Source organism: Podarcis gaigeae (assembly GCF_964106915.1).
Source record: "Podarcis gaigeae genome assembly, chromosome: 1".
NCBI lineage: Eukaryota > Metazoa > Chordata > Lepidosauria > Squamata > Lacertidae > Podarcis > Podarcis gaigeae.
The window spans coordinates 47,489,130-47,512,942 of NC_139678.1; the positions used below are offsets into that span (position 1 = coordinate 47,489,130).

The window sequence follows — 23,813 nt, forward strand, 5'->3', positions numbered from 1 at the left end:
CCTGTTTGCCACCAGAGGGTGGTTGGTCTCACCTGTGCTGCCCCACCTTCAGCCCAAGTGACTTCCTGCCATGGGCATTATAAGACTGTGTATTTTAATGAGCTGTATAGAGTGAAAGAATATGAGTCATGAGGGTGTGGAGAGAGTATATATGAACTGATGTTGTTTATTTTGTTTTATGTATGATAAATGTTGTATTGTTTTGCTAATGATATAATATGCCTTTTGCTTTAATGGTGATTTTTAGCTTATTTTTTAGTTGTTTTGTTAACAGTGTTTTATAAATTGTAGCTGTTTCACTGATGATTTGTTAATTATCCTATATTATGTATGCTGCATTTGTGATGTTCCATTATGTTCTTTTGACTTCAGCCCCAAAAGTGCACTCCTCCATTGTCTCCCGAGACAGATAGATGCCAACAACAACAAATTATGTACTATTTGTGATGTTCTATTATGTTCCATCATGTTATTTTTATTTATTGTTTGCAAACAGTTTTGGGATTCATTTGAATGAAAAGCGGCATAGAGATATAATAAAATAAATCAAATCAAATCATTTGTTCCAATTACAACTTTTCAGTTTAAGGACTTGGAAACACAATTTAACTTAGAAAAGCACTGGAATAAGAACAAAAAAGCCTGCTGGATCAGGCCAATGGCCCATCTAGTCCAGCTTCCTGTTCTCAGTGGTCAACCAGATACCTGTGGGAAACCCACAAGCAGGAGCCAACCAAGAGCACTGTGGCTTCCTGTGGCTTCCAGCAACTGGTGTTCAGAAGCACTGATGACTCTGACTGTGGATAATCCATTCACACAATGGTACAATTGCACTACTGATTACTTTCGGCAGCAGGAGGCGGGACTAGGTCTATAAAAACATGCAATAATTATTCATGAATAGATTAATTTATGAGTGTCAGATCTTTCACTCTTCCAGAAGTGCAGAAACAACAGCCTCAAATAAATAAAAGATACATGCACTAGTCTTCTGTCTAGGCTTTTCTCATTATTTCCCTTGTAAATGTGCTCATCAAGGTAACTTGGTACTGGAGTGTAGAAAATAGATTGTGCCACTCCGTGTTCAAAACCATCTGTTATAAATTAGTGAGCTCTCGTTTCATTTCCCACAATATGTAAAACGTTAGCTGAAGCTGAAGTTCAGCACAGGAATGCAAGTTCAACAGCCCAAACCTTGAACAACATGACTAGACATCTTCATTTTTTGTCTTTGTAGTGTTGAAGATCAGGCATCTTCAGCATGAGAGCAGATGGTTATGTCAAGAGAAGGGCAAGTTCCAGAAGCAGCTTCTCTCAAAATCTGCCACGATAGTTGGGGGTTGCAGCTGACATCAAGCTCAGACTATGTTGATGGCTGTTCAAAAACCTGTCTCTATACCACGTAAGATGTAATGTATAATGCAATAGGAACACAGTACAGTACAAGATTTTTAAGTGTACTTCTTACTCCCACCCAACCGTTTATTTCACTATGAACTTTACTGAATTCACAGCAGAAAAAACTTCAACATTTGTTGCTCCTGGTTTCTTCATATCAAATCATTATTGGGAAATTACTGTTTCCCTGTCAAGCCTGTATTTTGAAGAAGAGTCTACTTTTGTAAGCTAATGTTGATAAATGAGAGCACGCTCAAGAGAAGGGATTTGTCTGTGTAATCATAGCTGTGCATTTATGTAATTAGACACAAACACTTATACAGTGTAAAATATGCCCAGTCATTTCAGACTTCCCCAAAGCTTTTTAATAAAAGATCCCCAAAAGAGAAATAAAGACTAATTACAGTCTTATACCAATGCAGTCACCAGCTGGTGATTCACAAGCAGCAGAGTTGAATTCTTAATTAACATGCGGCAACACTAGAAATACTGCATCCTCATTAACCCTCTACCATGATTAGCAAACCAGGGAGGAAACCTGCCAGAGTACAGCTTTCTATTAAAAATATTGGGTGGACTTTAATGCCGTGCCATGACAAACGCTCCATCCGCAAAAGCATTTCCGCTTCCCAGATGGAATGATCCCCCCTTTGCACACTATTCTGGGGGTTCTCTGGACACCTCCCCAAGCCAATTTTGAGGGTTCACGCTGATGGGACTCATTTGGTTAATCCTGCCCTATGTCCTGTAGCGTGCTCTAACTTTGCAGTTAAAACCATCTCATCAGTAGGCCACGTTCTTAAGAACGCTTTGAGAAATTTAAAGAGTCAAATAATGGTGTATCAAATCTTAGCTGATGATTATGGAACGTAATAACTATTTGTATCCCATAAGCTGCCTTAATTTGGTTTCTGTATTAATATAAAATTGGGCTTTAAAAATATTACACACCAGCAGAAGTATTACTTATGAACCGGATTTAGAGTGTGTTTGCTTATGTTGACAGACCTTCAAAAACACACATATCCCATAGTTTTCCAGACATTTCACTGGGGAAAAGGTGTACTTATTTTTGTGACACAAAACATGTCAAATCTATATTCTAATTTGTAATATATTTCTAACCAAAACAGCAACAAATGTAACAGGGGGAAATTGCATAGAAAAAGACAATCCATTCCCAGGGTTAGCATAATTCATTACAGCATTCCAGAAGCAAGCAAACAAAGGCCATTTATCATTAATCTGCTTTCCTTCAACAGAACAAAAACAACAACAAAACCAACATTGTATGCAGTCTGTATACTAAGTGTCTGCTGGCTCTCCAAGTACTTGTCACAATTAATACATTTGTGTCCACTACTAGGACACCTAAAAGCTTCAGTGTTCCAAATCAAACACAAACTGAAAAGTCACTAGCAGATAGTATGAAGGCTTCAATTTCAATCATGCACAAGGCGAGATAAGCATCACTAAAATAGAACTCTAACCAGAAGCGATAGGTAGCCAAATGTTTTAATGGTTCTCTTAATAAGGCAAAGGGACGCGGGTGGTGCTGTGGGTTAAACCACAGAGCCTAGGACTTGACGATCAGAAGGTCAGCTGTTCGAATCCCCACGACGGGGTGAGCTCCCGTTGCTCGGTCCCTGCTCCTGCCAACCTAGCAGTTTGAAAGCACGTCAAAGTGCAAGTAGATAAATAGGTACCGCTCTGGCGGGAAGGTAAACGGTGTTTCCATGTGCTGCTCTGGTTCACCAGAAGCAGATTAGTCATGCTGAACACATGACCCGGAAGCTGTACGCCGGCTCCCTTGGCCAATAAAGCGAGATGAGCACTGCAACCCCAGAGTCGGTCGTGACTGGACCTAATGGTCCGGGGTCCCTTTACTTTACCTTTAATGAGGCAAACAATGACTAGAGCTACTGAAGGGGTCATGAAGCAAGCTGGAGTGAATATCACAACCTCTGAAACTGAAGACTCAGAAGTGATTGATTTAAATGCTGATGATTGCAATGAAGTTGTGATCTAATAAATCGATGAGGTAGCAGAAGGAGAATAAGCTTAGTGGAGAAGCTGGAGGAGATATGGAATTTCTCCATGGAGACAGCTGAAAGAACAGAATGAAGTGATGAGTCACAGGTGGCGCCCCAATAAACATGGGATCCCTCAGACAGAGAGGCGAATAAAGGGTGCACACCCTGAAATATTATGTCAAATAGCTTTCAAAGCACATTTCCACATTAAGAGATGGGAACTGTTGTACCTGAGGTTCCCTGGCTTTCTCTGTAAGCCTTGGGCAACGTTTGCAGGTCTCAACAACCTTCACGAAGACAAATGAGGCCAAGATTATGACAGTCATATTCAGGGGTTTTGCTGCAACAGTACACTGTAACAATTCTCGGAAAGTGCTCTACTCACCAAAATAGAGTGAAAGTGCAAAGAAGAAAGTTCTCAGGGGGAAAACCCCTCAAAGGGTTCTTAAAGAGAGGCCACTTTCATTTCTGGTTCTACTAGATGCCAGTCAGAAATAAACTGAACAAAATAGCACTGGTTCAACCTTCTTGCCCCATGTGTTCAAAGCCAACTGAACCTGGGGGTGGGGGTTTCAAAAATTTCCCAAATGCTCTATGGCTGGATGCAGGTACATTCCCAATAACAGACTGCACAGAAACCCCCGCCCGCCTTCCACTTTGAAATCATTTTAAGGTACAGTGGTACCTCGGTTTACAGACGCTTCAGGGTACAGACGCTTCAGGTTACAGACTCCGCTAACCCAGAAATAGTACCTCAGGTTAAGAACTTTGCTTCAGGATGGGAACAGAAATCGTGCGGCGGCGGCACAGCAGCCCCATTAGCTAAAGTGGTGCTTCAGGTTAAGAACAGTTTCAGGTTAAGAATGGACCTCCAGAATGAATTAAGTTCTTAACCCGAGGTACCACTGTATATTACCAATTTATGCAACACTAACATCAGAATATCTTCCTCAAAATCTGTGATTTCCCCCTGAAACCTGTCCCCAAAGTGAGCTAAGCCACTGAACGAAAAGACAAAGCATATTGTGTTCCATTTCTCCAGATGACACAAGAAATAACTTTAAGAAACCGGATCGATGCTGAGACACTGTAGAAATGGAAGGTTTATACAACCTTTGTGTAACTTCTGACATTTATGAGTAATGGTTATACTGAAGTTTCAGTCTTGACAGAGCTTTGAATGGATTCCTTATGATGCAAAGCACTGTTGAACTCTCAGATCCATCAAATTAAATCATAGTTTCCCCAATCAATAGAAATCTGACTTAGAGCATTCTTATTTAAGATTCAGTGAACTTCTTCACACTTTATTTTATGCTGCTCTTCGCAGGCTTAAGAACTAGATGCTTTTCTAACTTAAAACATACCTCAGATTCTCAAGATTCCACAGGAGCAATTTTAGATCATATTTATTCATTAAGGGATCCCATAGACCGTTGGCACAATAGAAACACAGAGGCTTTCAAGGTTCATGTCCCAAGACGAGTCCTATGAACTCCAGAGCTTAACCTATTCCATTACATGATGAAACATGCCAAAATTGCTGCATCTTGCAATATAACAGTATACACAACCTGGTAGATCACCTTGCACACACTGAACTGTAAATTGTTTAAAACCACCATTTGAGAACAAAAGCCAAGATCCGAAGCCACGGTTTGATTGATCCTGGTTTGCTCTGACTAGCCATAAACATCCATGGAAATCCATCTTCTCCAATGGAAAAAAATCTTGAGCATTAGGTTTTCAGAGTTCATTTGACCATGTTTGAATCTCTTTGGTTTATTAAACAGATGCAGTTCATATTTCATCCTCCCTCTACATCCACAAGAGCTATAGAAAATTGCTTTAAAATAAAAGTACATTTGACTATGTGTGGTTCTCTGTGCTAGTTATTTTAGGCTCCTAAAAATCAATGCCCCATGAAAGTTTAGTCAAACCTACATGAATCATGGAGATCACAGGAAATAGAAGCTCTACCATTCTTTGTTCATGCATGTGTACAACACATGTACATTAGCAAAGGTCTTACAAATTGCACACCTCTCAGAACCTACTTTTCTGACCCCTCATGTGTCAGAGCACAGAATATACACAATTAAACCAACCCATTTTAAAAAAAACCAGAGCACAACAGAGTGACTCAGATTCACTGGTATGACTCTGGGGAAGTTTCTTTATAAATGTTGGAAATAATGCTATGGTCTGCTGTGGTTTAAGTCAGTCTAAACTAAACATAGCTAGAGACTGGGGTTCCTTCTTCTCCTCATAAAACCTGTGAGCACAGGAAATTCCCATTTCTCCATATGAATCCAGACTACTAAAATAGAGAATTTATTATTTAAAATTGCTCTTTTGAAATGAGGTAGCTGTGGCTTCCTTAAATACACAGAAGGGACTTCTTGGTGGTATCCCAACACTATGCAATGCGTGGCCCGAGCCCCTTTTTACAGATTAGGAACCCTTGAAGGGAGTAATTAAAAAATTAATGCTAGGAGTATTTTATTGTATTAAACTACATTTAACATTTGGCTTATTTTGTGTTTATTATTTGGGAACATTTTATTACTGGATCATTTTATAATTTTTATAAGCGAGTTTATTATAGTATCCTTAGAATCCATCAATTTGAGCAAGTGTTTAGATAACATGGAATATGCAAATAAATCATAACATCCATGTACATCTGGAATTTGTCTGAAAGCAAGATAAATGCAAGCCAATTTAAGGGAGAAGAGTTTGTTACTCTTAATGAAAGCCCAATTCTTAAGAACAGGTATATTTTAATAGTTGTGACCACCTTCTTCTTCTTTGGTGATCACTCGTAGCCAAGTGTCTTCCATGAACACAGTCTTAACAGTGAGTCCGTATGTGACTGTGGAGGCCCATTCTGGATCCACACGTCCTTCCACAGTGGGGACATAGGGTTGATCATGAGTTGATCATGGTGTATTGTAGTACAACCTTACTGTACATTTGTGAATCATGGACCACTTATAAACGCCATCTCCAACTCCTCGAAAGTTGTGACCTTATGCTCTATCTGAATCTCCTATAAAATAGTTATTGGAAACTCTTCTTCTATTTAATGGTGCTCTTGACAGTACCAAGTATTGTCATGAAAGCAAAAGTCTTCGTTGTGAAGTTTTTAGAATTTCTTTTAATATATAGAAAACATCAATTATTTCAGTGTATTATAAATATAATCCAAATAGTAAAAAATAAAGGCAAAGGAAGAGCACACTTAATATTCTTTAGAACACTGTGATCATGATTAGTTTTTCTCAGTCTCTCCAATGATCCTCTATAGCAGATCATTCCTGCAGTTACATGAATTACTTTTAAAATCCCTCAGACCCGGACCCGTTAAAAAGGATAGAAGTAGTGCCATTTGTAGACCCTTGAAATGTTAAGGTTTGTGACAACCTTCACTTTTAAAGCCTCTCCAAGTCTCACTTTTATTATCTGCTATGCACGTCAATCAGGAGTATAATAGCTACAAAGCAGCTTTTCAATTAGGAGGCAAACCATCTACCTCTTAGAACCTGGGGGTTATGGTAATTCCCCTTTTGAAATGCTAATATTATTACAAGCACAGCACCAGAAGACAAGTGGCAGAGCCTGGGTGACAAGCCGTTCTGGCTGTGCCCTTTTACAGATGGTTTAATCAGGGTCTATTGTAAGCTACCTAACCTTCCACTCTCAACAGCTATTCCCCTCCTCTGTGGAATATTTGACAGCTGTGGTCCAGATAAATAAAGTTTTGGTAACAAGTAATGGGGAACAGTGAAATGAGGAATAAGTGTGCCAACCGTCTGCAGTGTGAAGCTTCATTCTCAGCCATGCTTACAACTTGCCTAAGGCTACCTTACATTCAGTGGAGGCAACATTTGAAATGAGAATTTCGCTCAAACCACTACATCACAAATTGTTCTTCAAAAGTCTACTCTCAAATCAAGATGGAGCTTAGGATGCAGTTGCGTGTGCAACATTATGAAAGTACTCATTGCCATTTTCCTTCCTTCAAAATGTAGGACAGAAGAATATGATTATTATTTTTTACATATCCCAAAGCCATGAATTCTTACATTAGAGAAATTTCAGAGAAGACATGCTTCAGGTTGTAACCTTTTCCCTGACCAAACATAAACAGGAACCACATTTTCAAATGGACGGAATTATTTATGTACAAGGCAAGTTAGAATTTTAGCTGACCACCCAAAAACCTGCAATAGGCAGAACTGTCACCAACCAACCCAGAACTACCGGAAGATAATATTTACATTGACATGAAGCAAGAACTCTTCATATGTTGCTGTTTTCCCACCTCCAATTTGTAGGGATTTCAATGAGTCTCTAAGCAGACCACACACAGAGCTTCAAGCTGAGCCTTCAGTCAAGTGGAAACTAGGCTAACATTTAAACAGGTGAAAAAACACATTAACTGGCAGAGTACACTGCTGATCAAGATACTGTATCCAGTGAATGAAATTCCAGTGTTCAAAAGTTGTTTCCATTCCACTGCTTGTTCCCTGGCTAGATTTAGAGATGATTGTTTTTAAGACATCTTGCCAAAAGCAGAAGCAGTAAGCTGAAGATTCATATAAAGGAACCATTTTATCACAAGTCAACATTATAGGAATACTTGCTCACAAACTGCCACAGCAAGGGAGGGGGGGGAAGGTAAAGAGGGAATAAAAAAACATTCAAGTAAAGTGTTAAGTAGAAACTGCTAGCAGTACATGGTAACCAACCTGTTGGGATTATTTCAATAGTGCATTTGTGTGAAAGTGTGTTAAGAATTACCATCTTGTTCAGCTTCATATATAACGTGTATGCCAGAATGGGACAATTCTAACCTTAAATGACAGACAAGCTTCATCATACTAGGCCCACTGGTGAGTACAGTAATATTTCAAGAAGGAAATACGGATCTGCAGGCACACAATGGACCCATGCCAGTGAGTGTGGCCATTAATTCCCCAATATACAAAGAATTTCCAGCAATTCATTTACCTCTGATACATTACAGTATTCCAAGGGAAGCATGGTTATGAACCACGGAGAGACTAGCTATGTGAAGTGTTTAACAGCCAGGTAAGTGTTTACCAGCCAACTGGCAGGAATGTATGGATGTGGGAATTTCAAGTTTGAATTCCCACTCGCCTGCAAAGATCACCCTTGCCTTGAGCATGCCAATTTCTCAGCCTAGCCCACGCACATCATTCCTCAGGGCTGTTGTAAAGCTAATACTGTTCTCAGCTCCTGGAAGGAATGACAATACACCATTCTATGCCATGCCATCCCACACTAATGATGTCAACATTACTCTTGAGCTGCTCCAAGTTTTGTCTCTTCTTTGCTGTGCCCACGCCTAAAATCCATTCACTTTTGCCTGGAGGTAAGTCACTTATTATTATTATTAGTATTAATATTAGTAATAGAATTAGTATTAGTATTTTGCCAAAAAGGACTACACAGTGATCAACAAGACAGGATGCTCACCTAAGCTCCACAAGATTACTATGCAATTCCACGAGAACATGCTCAGCACCACCCAGTGTGATGGCTCATGCTCAGACACCTTCAGCTCAACTGAAAACTGTGTGTACTTGTCTGCAAACAAGACATGAAGACTGAGAACATCAACCCTGCTGTGTGGGAATCCCTCGCAGAAAACCATAGTGCCTGGAGACAGGTTGTGTATCTACAGCAGTGACTAGAGGAGTAATGACCACTGGGATGAGTGCAGAGAGAAGAAATGCCATGGTGCATCTGAAGCAGCACGACCAGATGCCTTCATCTGCCCCAGCTACAACAAAACATGCCTCTCCCATATCGGCAGGCAGGCCCTGTAACTCTCCCAACGGTTTGATTTCATCCCTAAAGGTGCACTCCTCCATTGTCTCCTGAGACAGATGGATGGCAACAAGCTTTCCTCCTGCAATCAGTAAGCTAGTTTCCCTTTGTCTAAATGTTCCTCAGAACTCCTATCTACTGATTAAAGTGTATGTCTGCAGTCCTGTAAAAGTGTGTACATTCTCATTGTCAATGCGTAGGCACCTTTCATAGCTCTGGCCGATATTATATTTTTTATAGCTAAAGTTTATGAGATAGGGTTGGGAGTTTTGGGGGTATTTCAAGCTTTGCTGGTTCTGAACACCTTTATAAAATGCATGTTTTGTGTGGGTAATTCAAGACACTACAAAAGTCATCCTATTTTATAAAAAATCAATTGTCTAAAATGTGCAGAAAAACCAAATTAGCCAAATTTCCTCTATCTATAAGTATTCATTATTTATATTACACAGACATATCTGGGAAAGTGCAGTTTCTTCCAACGATCCATATGCAAGAATGAATTTTATTTGCTCAAGTCAATAAAAGAAAGTCACAACTTGACAAAATATTGACTTCAAACACAAAGCATCATAAATGTCCAATGCAGTCTCCCAGAAGACAGCTGAGACACTGTGCTTTTTCTTTCCCAAAATGTAAGAGATGAATTTACCAAGCAGAACATTCAGCCATCTGCAATTCCAAACCAAGGAAGCATCCACAAATCCTCAGCTGGATGAACTAACAGACAGAAATGCAAATGCAATGTCATATTCACATATTGGGATCAAATAAGCTGCTCTGTAGGGATGGATAGATCAGTCCATTTCCAGTCTGTATCAATTTCATATGTGTTCGTAAGATAGTTGATTTTTATGCAAACCACTTGGAGTTTATTTTTTTTATTATTTTTGATTGAGCAGTACAGAAATCTGGCAAATTAAATAATTCTGTCCCATCCTGTTTCTGGCATTAATCTGTGAAAAATATCTGAATGAAAATTCATTTTTAAGTATTTATTTTATCAAAATATGTGCATTTCTAAATGCATTTCTTTTTAAAACATGTGTTTAAATTTTATTTTGGTACTTTTTCTGAGCAGAGGACTATATCCTAAGTTTTGGAAAAACACAAAATCTGAAGGATTGCATTCCAATTCTGTTTCATCTGTAGGACATGGGATCTTTTGAACCATTTAAGTGTTTAGAAATCCTTTTGCATGTAAATGTACATCCATTTTTTAACGCAGAAACAGAAGCAAATCCAGTGGCTTGCATTTTGAGTAACTCAAACATTGCCCATGTTTTAAAATTACTATACATTGTAGCATGAATGCATGGGCAAGCCTTCAAGGAAAAGTTTTCCCCCCAGCCAGAACTCATGGCAACTGAGTTGCGGCATCTCTTTGTTGCGCTGCAGAGGCGGGAGGTGGTAGGGCGATGGCGGTGGCAGAGGTGGGTGGTGAAAGTTGAAGTTTGGGTGCTCCCTCCCAAAAAAGGTCAACAAGTTTTGACACCTCTTTTTCTAGAAAGAAGTCCTAGGTAAAGGCAAAGGGACCCCTGACCCCCTGACCATTAGGTACAGTCATGGATGACTCTGGGGTTGCGGCGCTCATCTCACTTTATTGGCCAAGGGAGCCGGCATACAGCTTCCAGGTCATGTGGCCAGCATGACTAAGCCGCTTCTAGCAAACCAGAGCAGAGCAACAGAAACGCCATTTACCTTCCCGCCAGAGCAGTACCTATTTATCTACTTGCACTTTGATGTGCTTTCGAATGAAATACCCCACTAGAGCAATGGAAAAGAAAGTGGTCATACACAAGTGTCTTCCAACTTGGGAGGTAAGAGTGGAGAAGAAATACCTCAAGTTCTTACCAAAGCTTTCCCCCACAGCCCTTTCTCTGAACAACCCTGTATTAATTAAACAGCAGACAGTGGAACATGTCAACGCTTGCTGTTACGAGAACAGATCAGCATTCTGAATGAATATACTATTACAAGCACAAAGTCAGTGATTTGCTTGCTACAGTTCAGCAGGAATAAGGTTTGATAGCATCAGCAGTTTAAACTAGTGTGCTCTCTGCTGAATGGATGTCAGCTCAATGCAGGGCCCCTTCCACACCATGAGCACTCAAAGCTGCTAGACCACAACGACCACCCTCATCTAGTGCTACATCAGGGGCACCTCCATGCCTGCACCAAAGATGTGTAACCGACAGCAGTTGATAGTGAAATCCTTACAACTGAGCTGGAAACTGCACCAGAACTCATGCATGCAAAGATCTTCTGGGTCAGAGCGAGGGCCTAAAATTATTAGTAAGCTGCCTTATGCCAGGTCAGGCTGCTTGCGCATATAGCAAAGTATTGTCTAGTTTGCCTGGCAGCAGAGCCACTTCCGGGCCTGCCCCAGGAGGTGGGGTTGCGGGCTTCACGCCCACCCACGCGAGCGGGGGCTGGCCCCAGCCCCCGCGAGAGTAGGGGAATCCCCGTCGGGCCAGCCCCCCCAGCCAGCCAATCAGCTGGTCGGCGGGGGGGGCGTGGCTTGCCCTATTTATGGCTGGCGCGGAGGGGGCTCGCCCTCTTTTCGCCGGCTCGCCCCATTGGCATCGCCTATGCCAATGCCTCTCATTCCTGAATTCAATAAAGTTGTGGCCTAATTCGCCCAATTAACCTTACATACAGTGTCCTGTGTCTTTATTTATCCTGGTGGGGGCGGGAACTCGCCACGCAACTATCCTAGACCCTGGCAGAGGGCTTTCACACAAACTACTACCTGATCCTTTTAAACTGGGGATTACTAAAGAGTGAACCCAGGACCTTTTGCATACAGAAAATCTTACCTACCTCTTGTCAAACGTTGTGATTTATAAAGTGGTTTGGTGTGGTGACCATCCCTAAAATGTGCAATGTTAGAAGTGCTCACATGAAGTGCTCAGTTACACTTCCTTTGTCTGGCTCTCCTGAACAAGGGCCCTCTACCTTTCTCTTACCCATTTACAGGACACATAGTCACTTAAAAAGTTCTACTAAGAAAGAAAGAACTATTAGTCATCTTCCAAATCATCTTCAAACAAATCAGTTTCGCTTATCACGACAGTGGTCTTGATAAGTTCTGAAATTCTAGTAAGTGGTAGAGTTAGCCAGAAGCAGATTTAATTAAAATTTCTCATGTCACCTTTATTTTTTGCTGGATACTGCTGCCAAGAAATGGGCCAAGGGGATCCTTTGGCAATATCTAAAATCCTAAGCTTTGAACCTAGATGCACATCATTTAGGACCGTTATATACAATTACAGTTAATATTGTCATTCAAGATACATATGCCATATGCTTCAGATTCTGTTCCATTATACTTACTTCATTTCTTATAAAAATCTGTCAGTATCACTGTACACCTTTACTTGGCTATCACAGAATGAATTTGGTGCTATAGGCAACTAACCAGTACAGTGGTACCTTGGGTTACATACGCTTCAGGTTACATACACTTCAGGTTACAGACTCCACTAATCCAGAAATAGTGCTTCAGGTTAAGAACTTTGCTTCAGGATGAGAACAGAAATTGTGCTCTGGCAGCGCGGCAGCAGCAGGAGGCCCCATTAGCTAAAGTGGTGCTTCAGGTTAAGAACAGTTTCAGGTTAAGTACTGACCTCCGGAATGAATTAAGTACTTAACCCGAGGTACCACTGTACATATATTTCTATTTCCTCACATATTATACAGTTTCCCCCTCTCTTCAGGAGCTACATCTGCTTTACCGTGGATAAAATTAGAGGAAATTCTCCTTTTACAATATTCATGCCTGCTTTATGAGACTTTAGCCCTCACAGAGGAGCATACTCAGTGTGGGGTAGGAATAATTTAAATAGCTGTGTGTCAGCTTCATCTGGGGGACATCTGCTGTCAAACTTTTAGCGTTTCCACATCACTTTGCATCAGTATCAAATTTTAGGAATGAAGGCAATTAACGAACTTTACCTTTTCCAGTACCAAGTGCACTTGTGTTATGACTTTTGCATTCTTTTGTATAAATGTCTAAATAGCAAGGAATCCCAGAAAGCAAGGAGAGGACTAAACTGCTCAAAAATAGGTAGGTATGCCTACTGAAAGCAGAGCTGGGTGCTTATCAATATATCAAATCCTTAGCGGACTTTAGGTTACAGTACACAAAAGACCTAACTCTGCTGCAGGTGAACTTTGTTGCATGTCTACCGTCTTCCACATCTCCCTGAAGCTATCAGTTAACTTGCAACTAACACAAAATAGCTGTATCTGGAAACAGTCACATCCTTAAGGAGAAGGCTCCAGTGCAGGCGTAGGCAAACTAGGCCCTCCAGATGTTTTGGGACTACAACTCCCGTCATCCCTAGCTAAGAGGACCAGTGGTCAGGGATGGTGGGAGTTGTAGTCCCAAAACATCTGAAGGGCCAGGTTTGCCTATGCCTGCTCTAGTGTGTCAAGGAATACTCCTAAACTAAAACCTTTCTTCCCCAAAAATACTTTTAAATGCTGCGGTCCAGCCACCTGCTTGTATGATACAATCTCTTTACCCATTTCAAACCCCAAAGAAAGGAACGAATGTGATGTACTGTAGGAGACAAGCAGCCCATTTCTAACACAAGGCACAAACCTCTGAACCAAGGCAAGCTACAGCTGCTACAGGCAACTTTCTCAGACATACTTGGAAAACTACACTGAAGAGCTCTAAACAGCATCTTAAATTCCATATCTATAGCCAGATGAGTTGCCCTTACAAATATTGAAAATAAATAGATATTTCAGAAAATAATTGAGAGTTTCAGGAATGAGACATTACAATCAAGCATCCCGTAGGCTTATGGCCAAAGAAGCTATGGATAATTCAAAAATAAGGATGCATGCATTTTAAAAACAGGCCTTCCCCATTCTCTAGCTATTATAATCTTCTTCTTCTTCTTCTTCTTTATTATTATTATTATTATTATTATTATTATTATTATTATTATATTTGTTTATTTATTTATCTATTTAACCACACCCATCTGGCTGGGCTTCCCCAGCCACTCTGGGCGGCTTCCAAAAAATATTAAAATACAATAGTCTATTAAACATTAAAAGCTTCCCTAAACAGGGCTGCCTTCAGATGTCTTCTAAAAGTTAAAATTCAGCCATATTCTACCTGACTATCCACACCGGGGAGAGGGGCAGAGACTAATATTGCCCATTAGCCACACCTGGACAGCAGCTAGTGAGTCTCTCTGTTCCAACCTCTCTTCTGCCCTCCAGAAACCCACTTAATATTTTGCTAAGTTTTTATTACAAGTACTGTATATTGCATGGATGCACTTGCCCTATCAGGGTTCCCTTCTCAATGGGAGCTAGAATAAAGGGGTGTAAACTCAAAATAAAGACCAAGCCAATGTCCTCAACAACAGTGATTACCTTTACTGAATGTTAGCAATTCATATAAGAAATTGTCCCCCAGAGACATGGCGAGAAATAGAATATTTCCTGTCTAACATGTATTTCCTATAATAAAATTTGCTTGCTTATTTTCCATACTCAGTGTCTCAGTGTGATTATACCAATGATAAAGTGTGCTCCTCCAAAGAGGGGTTTCAGTGCACAGTGCTATCCAAGGCAGGGGGAGGGCAAGTATTAACTCTCCACAATTATTATTTATCATTTTTATTCCCCACCATTTTTCTCCAAGGACTCAAGGTGGTCTACATGGTTCTCCCCTGTCCTCAATTAATCCCCACAACAACCCTGTGGGTAGGTTAGGCTGAGAGGCAGTGACTGGCCTAAAGTCACCCAGTGAGCTTTGTTTATGCTGAGTGGGGTCCCCCAGGTCCTAGTCCGACACTCTAACTACTGCACCACACAACTGCAGTCCACTGGTTCTATCTACACAAGTCAGCTCTAGGTTTTAACTCATGGTTAAACTAAAAAGTACAACGGAGAAAACCACAATATGCCTTTAAAATATAGAGTAACCTGTCATTTAGACAACAGGACGTAACTAATGCAACTCTCACAAGATTACACCCTTGTATCTGCACTAACCAGTCAAAATAGTTCTCTGTGTATCAGTTCCATACTTCATGCCGTGAGATTAGAATCTCCACTTCATTCACAAGCATGCATTGCAGGCAATATAACCCTCTACCTAGCTCCTACCAAGATCCTTAAAGGATAAGGAAGCTGCCCTAAGCCATTTTTGTTCTCTGTTCTGTTTCTGAATTTTTAAGTGACAAGAGGCCATTTTTTAATGCATTTATTGTTACTTGCTTTGAGCCATTGCAGAGAGAGCTAGAAACCTAACAAAAGTTAAGCAGGGAGAGCTTTACTTACATGAGTCCAGTCCTTCCACCGTGAGGGTACTGAAGAGAGCCAATGGAAAAAATATCCCATGACTGATCAAGGTAAGCAGTGATGTGGTGGTGCTCGTTGTTGATACCATTCCATGGCACATCTTTTAGACGCCAACTGCTTTTGATTATTTCCCCCCTCCAATGTTTAATGTTTTCTTGGCAGAGGTCAATTCTATCTACAAAAAAGGGGAGGAGAGAGAGAGAAGGTCAGCTAAACTTCTAAAATGGAAAAAGAATATTAGACATCTCCAAATAAATACACTCCTGACTAAATTGACTTCCATATGGGCACATGTATGTGTGTGTGTATCAAACAAATTTCAAGAAGCCTTTTGAAAAAATCCAGGAAATATAAAGATGCCAGGAGTCTATAAAAAAGGGACACCTTTCTTGACTGTTGTTAAGGAAGATGATATATGTTACGAGGGTGACTTGTTTTTGTTTTAAAGATACAAGGCACCTGGCAAACTGCCTCATCTGAAGATATCACTCAAGAGACCTCAGGTAAACCAGTTTTACTAGACAGAGGCATCGGTCTTTAAAAGGAACCACTCACACAGAAATGACAGTCAGACTAGACAGCTACGATAAATAAACCAAAATCCTTCATTTGCCACCTGGAAGGAGACAGAAACCAAACCCCCAAGGGAGAAAAATAGTCAGAATATATACACTACCTGAAAGGAACTGCCGTATAAGTGGAAGCCAGCGAGAAAAACAAGCTGCTGAGCAGAAATGTCAGACCTCTGAATTACAAAAGAGTGCAGCTATTTAAATTCAGGGAAGTGACATCATTCCTACCTGTGGACTATTAGATTCAAGCCAATGGTGTATGTCACCTTCTATATTCAGAACGGAAGCCAAATGAATAAACAAAAACCTGTCCTCTGGCAAGTAGCTTCTGGGGGTTAATAATGTATTCAAACGCAGTTTACAGCTGTTATAACTCTCAAACATTCAATCCCAAATCAGTACAAAAACTTCCTGGAACTGGATTTCAAAATACCGTATCTCCACTGCAGGGGGTTGGACAAGATGACTCTTGCGGTCCCTTCCAACTCTACAATTCTCTGATTCTATGAAACCCTTCAATGAACATGCACTTGCATACAGGAACAACTAAACCTATGCTATTTATTCATCAGAGTGGGAGGAGGAAGAACACGCACCTTTGCTATTCAGTACCAGTGATCTCATGGCCTTCAAATCAACACTATTTGCCAATTAAACCAAGTTATCGGCTGGAGCTGAAGTACTTGATTCTCAACCCCACCCCAAGTTCACGGGGTGAAATATGTAACTGAAAAGTTACTTGTGAGTCATATTGGCAGAATTTATATCCTGAAAGGGGGGGGAGAAGTATAAATAACTGTAATAAAAAATATAGCACGCCTCCACCTTTTGAAGTTCCCTCCCAAAAGGGCTCCTTTTCCCACTGACTTCTCATTTATTCATCTCAGCAGCTCACATAAGCCAAACTCCAAGATTCCAGTCAAGAAGAACCTCCCAGATCTTAGGCATTTGTGAGAATTCTGTACACAGATACAGTGGTTCCTCGGGTTACATACGCTTCAGGTTACAGACTCCGCTAACCCAGAAATAGTGCTTCAGGTTAAGAACTTTGCTTCAGGATGAGAACAGAAATCGTGTTCTGGCGGTGCGGCGGCAGCAGGTGGCCCCATTAGCTAAAGTGGTGCTTCAGGTTAAGAACAGTTTCAGGTTAAGAAAAGACCACAAGAATGAATTAAGTACTTAACCTGAGGTACCACTGTATTTACAATTTAGTCACTGTATGCAAACAATAATTCCAAAGACTATAGTATTCATTTCCATGTCAGAAAAGGCTTCACACAGCACTCAAACTCTTACGTTAACTGAATTTGGAAGAATGACACACATTTCCAGGCTCATGTTTATTGTATTGTATCTGATTTTTATCTAGATCCCTTGGAAAAGCAAAGTTTGTGTTTGTATGCACACACTCTCTTTTTCTGTCTTGGTGGAGGAGGGAAGCGACTAGAGAGGTTGGTGTCCATGGCAGTGGCATAGCGTGGGAGGTGCAGGGGGGGCCGGCCACACTGGGCGCAACATCTGGGGGGCGCGCTCGCACTCGCAGCTCTCTGCCCCTGCTAAAATCCACGGGTTAGGGGGCGCAAATTACTTGCCTTGCCCCGGGTTCTGACAACCCACGCTACGCCACTGGTCCATGCAAATGCAAATGTCTCCCTGGGGCTAATAAGGTTGGCAACCCTTATTTGTCCAGGAGGGCATTCAATAAATATTTTAATAAAATTAATGCCAAACTTTGGATTGTGTGAACTTAGTCAAATTAATTTAAAAAGAACTCATCCCAAACAGGATAAAAAACCCCAGTAACCTCAAGGGGGAAAGTCTTTTTAAAAAATCTCTTTGTAAACCAATAGGAGAAAGACTGGTTTAAAGTCTAGTCTGCAAAAATTCTATCTGCTTTTTGTGGTTTATTTTATTGTATTATTTTATTGTGGTTTTAAGTTAAGTTCAAAGCTTTTTGAGAACACAGTTGTTTCATAACTTATAGTTTTAATTGTTAACTCTTTAAATTATGTGGATAATTTAAGAAATGCCTTTGAAATACAGTGGTACCTCGGTTTAATAACAGCCCTGTTTATGAACTATTCGGTTTACGAACTCCACAAAACTGGAAGTAGTGTCCCGGTTTGCAAACTTTACATTGGTCTAAGAACGGAAGCCGAACGGTGGAAGGGCATCGGCGGCAGGAGGCCTCATTAGGGAAAGCGCGCTTTGGTTTAAGAACGGTTTCAGTTTAAGAACCAACTTCCGGAATGGATTAAGTTCGTAAACCGAGGTACCACTGTAGCTATATCTCTCCTCACATAGTTGTTTTTTTAAAAAAAAAAATCCTCCGGCACAGAGCTCCTACAGAGGGCAGTACCTTAAAACCACTGGAAGAAGTTACAGGGGAAATGAGAAAATGAAAGAGAACCAATGTAAAAGGGTCTGCTTAAACATCTCAACTCAGCCAGCATTCATCAACCATTAAGTGGGGACAAGTGTGACTATTGGCTGCTGCAAGGATGAATAGTTTAAGGAAGGTGAAAGCCTTTACACACCCAAAACACTATAACAATGGAACAGAAGTGCGTCTATTTCCTAGTCCTATGAAGCACTAGGCACATGACACTTTAATGCTATGTCTAGGTCTACACCTCCTGCGGACAATTCCCAATCCTTACCCTGATCCTCTAACAGTCACTAAGCAACAAAAGCCAATCAGCTAGGGTGGGTTGTTTATGGGGAAATGTTCCCTAGTCCCAGGAGTTTCCTAGTCCCAGGAGTTTCAGGTTCTAAGTATTTTAATATTTACCTCCTATCAAACCAATACACATAAGACAGGCATTATTCAAAGCTTTTATTGTTGTTCTCTCTTAATATGCAGCCAGGAAAAGTTACTTTGAAGCTGCTGCCTTTGTGAATTAATCCACAGACCACTCCAGTCATTCCATCATTGCCTTTTGAAGTAGCAAGAGATCAACACATTCCTTTGTTTGAAAATACTGAAGCTTTCTACTCTCAAATTCATGTGAGCATGTCTCCTTAAGCAGCTATTGTTACTCAAAATTTCCTTCTTACTCAATAATGTATCTCAGTTTCTTGACAGTAAATAACCCTGGTAGATGCACACTCATCAGAATTATACAGAGATAAATTGTTTACAAAAGCACCTTTACTTTGCTGGATAATGTTTGCCTAGGCTGTGTTTTTAGGGGGGAGAGGGAAAGAAAAGGGTCTATTCAAATTAAATTTAAGGCTCACACGTTTCCTACCTACAGGCAATAAAATTCTGCTGAACAGAGTCAAAGCAGGTCTAGGTTTGAAAAAGCTGCCGGGAACAATCTCAGCCACCAGCTGCATAAATCTCAGCAGCAGCTTGAAGGCAAATTCTACCTGGGCTGATTTCAAAAGCTAGGGTGGAAGCCTACCTTTGATCAACAAGTCACAAGATAGGCTGTATTTAATTGCCTGTATTTAATTGCCTTTGACCTAAAGGGCTGATACTCCTGTTTTTTCTCTTTCATTCTTCACCTCTCTCAACCCAAGGTGTCAGAAGCTTGTAAAGTGCTCAGCAACTGGATTCCACATAATTACTGCTCACTCTCACTACTGCATAACTTCTTTGCTTGCACTAATTCTCCAACAGAATGCATTTTGAATTAGTCAACAGTTTATCTACAAAAGCGGACTGCTTCCCAAAATCTAAGCACCTACCAGGAAGCACCCTTTTTTAGTAAGGCTTCAAATCAGTTTCAATAGACATGAAGCTCTGGCCAAACATGTGTGCACCAAGGGTTTTTTGTCACTCTAAAGCCAAGAGGGGCACAGGCCATAAAAGGGGAGGAAGAGGAGAGCAGCAGGAGACCAAGTTCAAAAGGTAAAAGCCCATCTTTAACAAGACCTCTAATCTACATTTGAAAGGAAAACTCAACAATTTTATGCTGGATTCCCCGCCCTTCATCTGCTTAAAAGGATCACATTATACAGATTTTATAAAAGAAACCCCTGCAGATAACATTCTGTGGGAAATGTAATTGCCATGTCAGTGGGTGGAAGATTTCTGAATGAACACATAGATACTTATAAACCACAGCAGAAAACTAGCTTGAAACAAACCTGAGTTTAGCTAGTAACAGGAATGGGAAAGAACAAACACACATACACACAGAGAAGTATGCACCACTAACTCAAACACCCAAATGTTCTTCTCTATAAAATATCAGGAAACCTCCTGGCCCCAATAAAACAGTCCAAGCAAAAGGATGCAAGCTAAGAAATACCCTATTTTCATACATACCAAGCATCCGGAAAACAATCAAATATATGACAGTGTGTTCAATTGACACCTTTTCTGGGGGAGCTATTATAATTGTAGCTTTTGTCCTTTATTTTGTCCCTGCTTGCCAGAAAGAATAAGCTTCCGTATCCTCCCTCTGTGCATTGTTTTCCTGGGGTTTTTCTTGGCCATCCAGAGTGGATTTGGTGGTGGCGTGGGGCAGGGGCACTAGTGGAAGCCCTTGCGGTGACTTCCACTAATTTGCTGAGCAAGGGGAATTGGGGCCAAAATATCATTTTTTGTGTGTGTCTAAGAGAAAAATCCTGAGTTTACAAATTGCTTTTCTTGGGAAGGAAAGGGGACCCTGGAACAAGGAAGAGGAATAAAGAAGTAACAATCTGAGAACCAGTGTACCAACAAGTATAAATTTTAAAGAGTAACTTTTGTTTGCCATGGATAATCAGTTTTAATCATTGAAATAAACTAATCAGAGGAGCATGGCACTGAATTCCTCCCCATTGATTTCCCTCTCATCAAGTGATCTGATGTGAAACTGAAGTCCGGACTATGAGCATGTACGCCCCTTGATTCAAACCAACTACATGGTCCTTGAGATACCAATCGATGCAAACTGTGCATCTGACTGTATCATTCTGTTAATTTATGTGCACAATCTGTAGCTGGGGTTCTTAATGATGCAGATGCGAGGCCCATGGCACCCTCAGACACCCTCCATAGCACCTGCCAATGGTACCTGCCAAGAGTACCCACCTTTCGCTTATTAATTTTTAAAATGATGTTCTTTGACTTTGGGGGGATGTTTTGCTGGTGAGAGATTGCATGCTTTGGAATTGATGGTATCTGCTTTTTTGATTTGGTGTGTGCACGTGGTTTGCCTATTGTTCTTTGGAGGTCTCAGCATCACCAGTTTTTCTTATTATCTTGTGCTACCCACAGCAGTTTTAGTTTTCCAAATGAACCATCCAGGCCAAAAAGGGTAGGGGACCCCTGATCTATAGCATAGTATTCTACGCTTATTGAATGAAGATACTTTGTTGATTCTCTGAACTTCCTGTATGACTACTCCTTATATTCATTTATTTGTACCCACAGAATTGTGTCCAATACTATAATTACTAGGCTTTTTACATAATTACTTCTTATTGGTCAAATGCAGCAGTTACACTATATATTAAAGCGGTGTGAACCAAGAAGCAGAAACTCTGTGCATATAAATAAAATAATGAAGTTGGTAGTTGCATCAAAACAAAGGAAGTCCACAACAAAGCTAACCATTTAAATATAATATAATGCTGCAAATTATAGATGTTTCAGTAAACTGGCATCCAAGAACAAATAAACATTAATACTCTGTTTTAACTACCTGTGGGTGGGGAAAGTTTTGGAGAAGGATACAAGTTCCCCAAAATGTTATAAGTCTCAGTTTCCAGCATCTGCTCAGTCTTTGGGGCTCAGCACCACATTGCCATTTTACCCTATTTGCTGTTGTGTTTATTTCTAGGAAGCTTTGAGCACACTTTTTTTTTGGGGGGGGGGAATGTTAATTTTCTACATGTAAGAATCTATGCAGGGGGGTAATTGCAGTCTGCCTCTATTACAGTATAGGGGCAGATGACAACATTGAAGGATACTGTTTTGCCCTGCGAAAATGACAGAAACTAAAACCAAATATTTGATATGGTACGTCCAAATGCAACACATGGTATGTGAATTTGCAAGCATCTAAAAATGTCTAGAGTTCCCTTTGTTCACAACAGTTTAAATATTGTATGAATTTCAGTTAGTACATAATCAGCTTAAGAACATAACAGCTATTCAAGAAACCCATTTCTGAGAACAATGGCTCTCTTAGCCTCCATGATTTATCCCCTCTGTGTTAGTTGTGGGAGAAGTTGCTCCATATATATGGATATCTGCAAATACTTCTTCAGAACAGCCTATTGTATGCCAAGTTTTTTACTTCTACACTTAGAACAGGAACCCAACAGCACCTCTTCAGTACATACAAGTCAGTCAGTGGGACTGGCAGAAAAAACCCACACAATTTATTCTTACATAGATTCTTTTCTCTCTCTCTCTCTCTCTCTCTCTCTCTCTCTCTCTCACACACACACACACACACACACAGAAACAAAAGCAGTGAAAAGCTGTATAGAGGGTAGGCTCACTCACCACAAATGCAAGCCACTGAGCAAATTCAGCTTTATATTAAATTGGCTCTGAACAGCAGCAGGCACAACACAAAGGAGAGGATATTCAGTAAAGATGATGACCGAGAAGCCAGGATCCAGTTACTGAACTCTTTGAAAAGACAGGCTTTATTTCTACATGGTGAGCAGCTCCTTTGTCCATGATTTTTTGTATTATAAAATCCACACCAATAACTTGACACACAGCAACAATTGCTGCCTGCGTTATTGCTGACGGCCCTCTGCAGACAGGACATGTGGGAACAAAAGAAGAGATCAGGCAGCAACCGAGGAAAAGGACACAGTGAGAGAAACATCTGTTGGTTTCACTAGAAATGCCATATGGCCTGTATCAGATACAGAATACTGAGAGCCTGCCTTAACTCATTTAGAGCAAACACAAACCCCATCTTTTATTTAGAAATTTAAAAAATCAGTTCTTTCCTCAACTCACGCTGACCATATGACGTCATGGTGTCTGAAAGTATGCGAAGTAGCTGTCAGAAATGAGAAATGCTGCTCAGAACCAAGACTGTGGTATCTAAAAATACTTTTCTCTATAAAGGCAGACTCATTCTGTTGGCTCCACCTTTGGCAAACAAGTATGGGATTGACTGGCCAGACCCAGCCAGGAAGCAACTCTTTCCACAGTTGCAAATTCTTTAAGAGGTCAAGAGAACAGTTCAGAGCAGAAAGTGTTACCAAACTTGGGCAGAATTTGAAACATCCAAGATTTTCCCCATTTGCTGAAATGAAGAAATAAAGCCACCATTTTCATGTGACAATGTATATTCCAAACTAGTCCACTCTTTAGGGAGTAACAACAAGAATTTTGAGTTCTTGTCCTTTGCGAAGAAGGAAGGTCTTCCAAAGGGAGAAGCATATTTGCTCAGGGTTCAAAATTAGCATGGCACCAGGCGCATTTCGCACCTAAATATTCTCCATTTGCGAGCCCCTCAAAAGGTCTGGGTGCCATTTTTTCCGCCTGGCTGACACTCAAGAATTGCTGAAATGTATGTGCTTTGATGCGGGTGGTGCTGTGGTCTAAACCACAAAGCCTAGGGCTTGCCGATCAGAAGGTCGGCGGTTCGAATCCCCACGACAGGGTGAGCTCCCATTGCTCAGTCCCTGCTCCTGCCAACCTAGCAGTTCG

General features: G+C 40.7%; 2 protein-coding genes and 1 long non-coding RNA gene across 9 annotated transcripts in view; 1 reads left to right on the plus strand and 2 right to left on the minus strand.

The window, feature by feature from the left end:
• LOC310848837 overlaps positions 1-23,813 on the minus strand; it is a 114,296-nt gene that overhangs the window by 56,217 nt on the left and 34,266 nt on the right. The gene's annotated exons all lie outside the window — the stretch shown is intronic.
• SLC10A1 (solute carrier family 10 member 1) overlaps positions 1-23,813 on the plus strand; it is a 322,488-nt gene that overhangs the window by 52,697 nt on the left and 245,978 nt on the right.
• The window catches only part of SUSD6 (sushi domain containing 6), a 59,052-nt gene that overhangs the window by 14,937 nt on the left and 20,302 nt on the right, over positions 1-23,813 (minus strand). For 2 of the 7 annotated variants that reach the window (XM_083747824.1, XM_083747828.1), the window contains exon 2: positions 15,603-15,794. In XM_083747824.1, the coding sequence (XP_083603950.1) occupies positions 15,603-15,723 (121 nt within the window). In that variant the 5' untranslated portion in view covers positions 15,724-15,794. Of the gene's footprint in view, positions 1-15,602; positions 15,799-16,299; positions 16,423-22,643; positions 22,898-23,813 lie in introns of those variants that run through there. The other 5 variants (XM_083747829.1, XM_083747826.1, XM_083747825.1 and 2 more) reach the window with 5 other exon arrangements.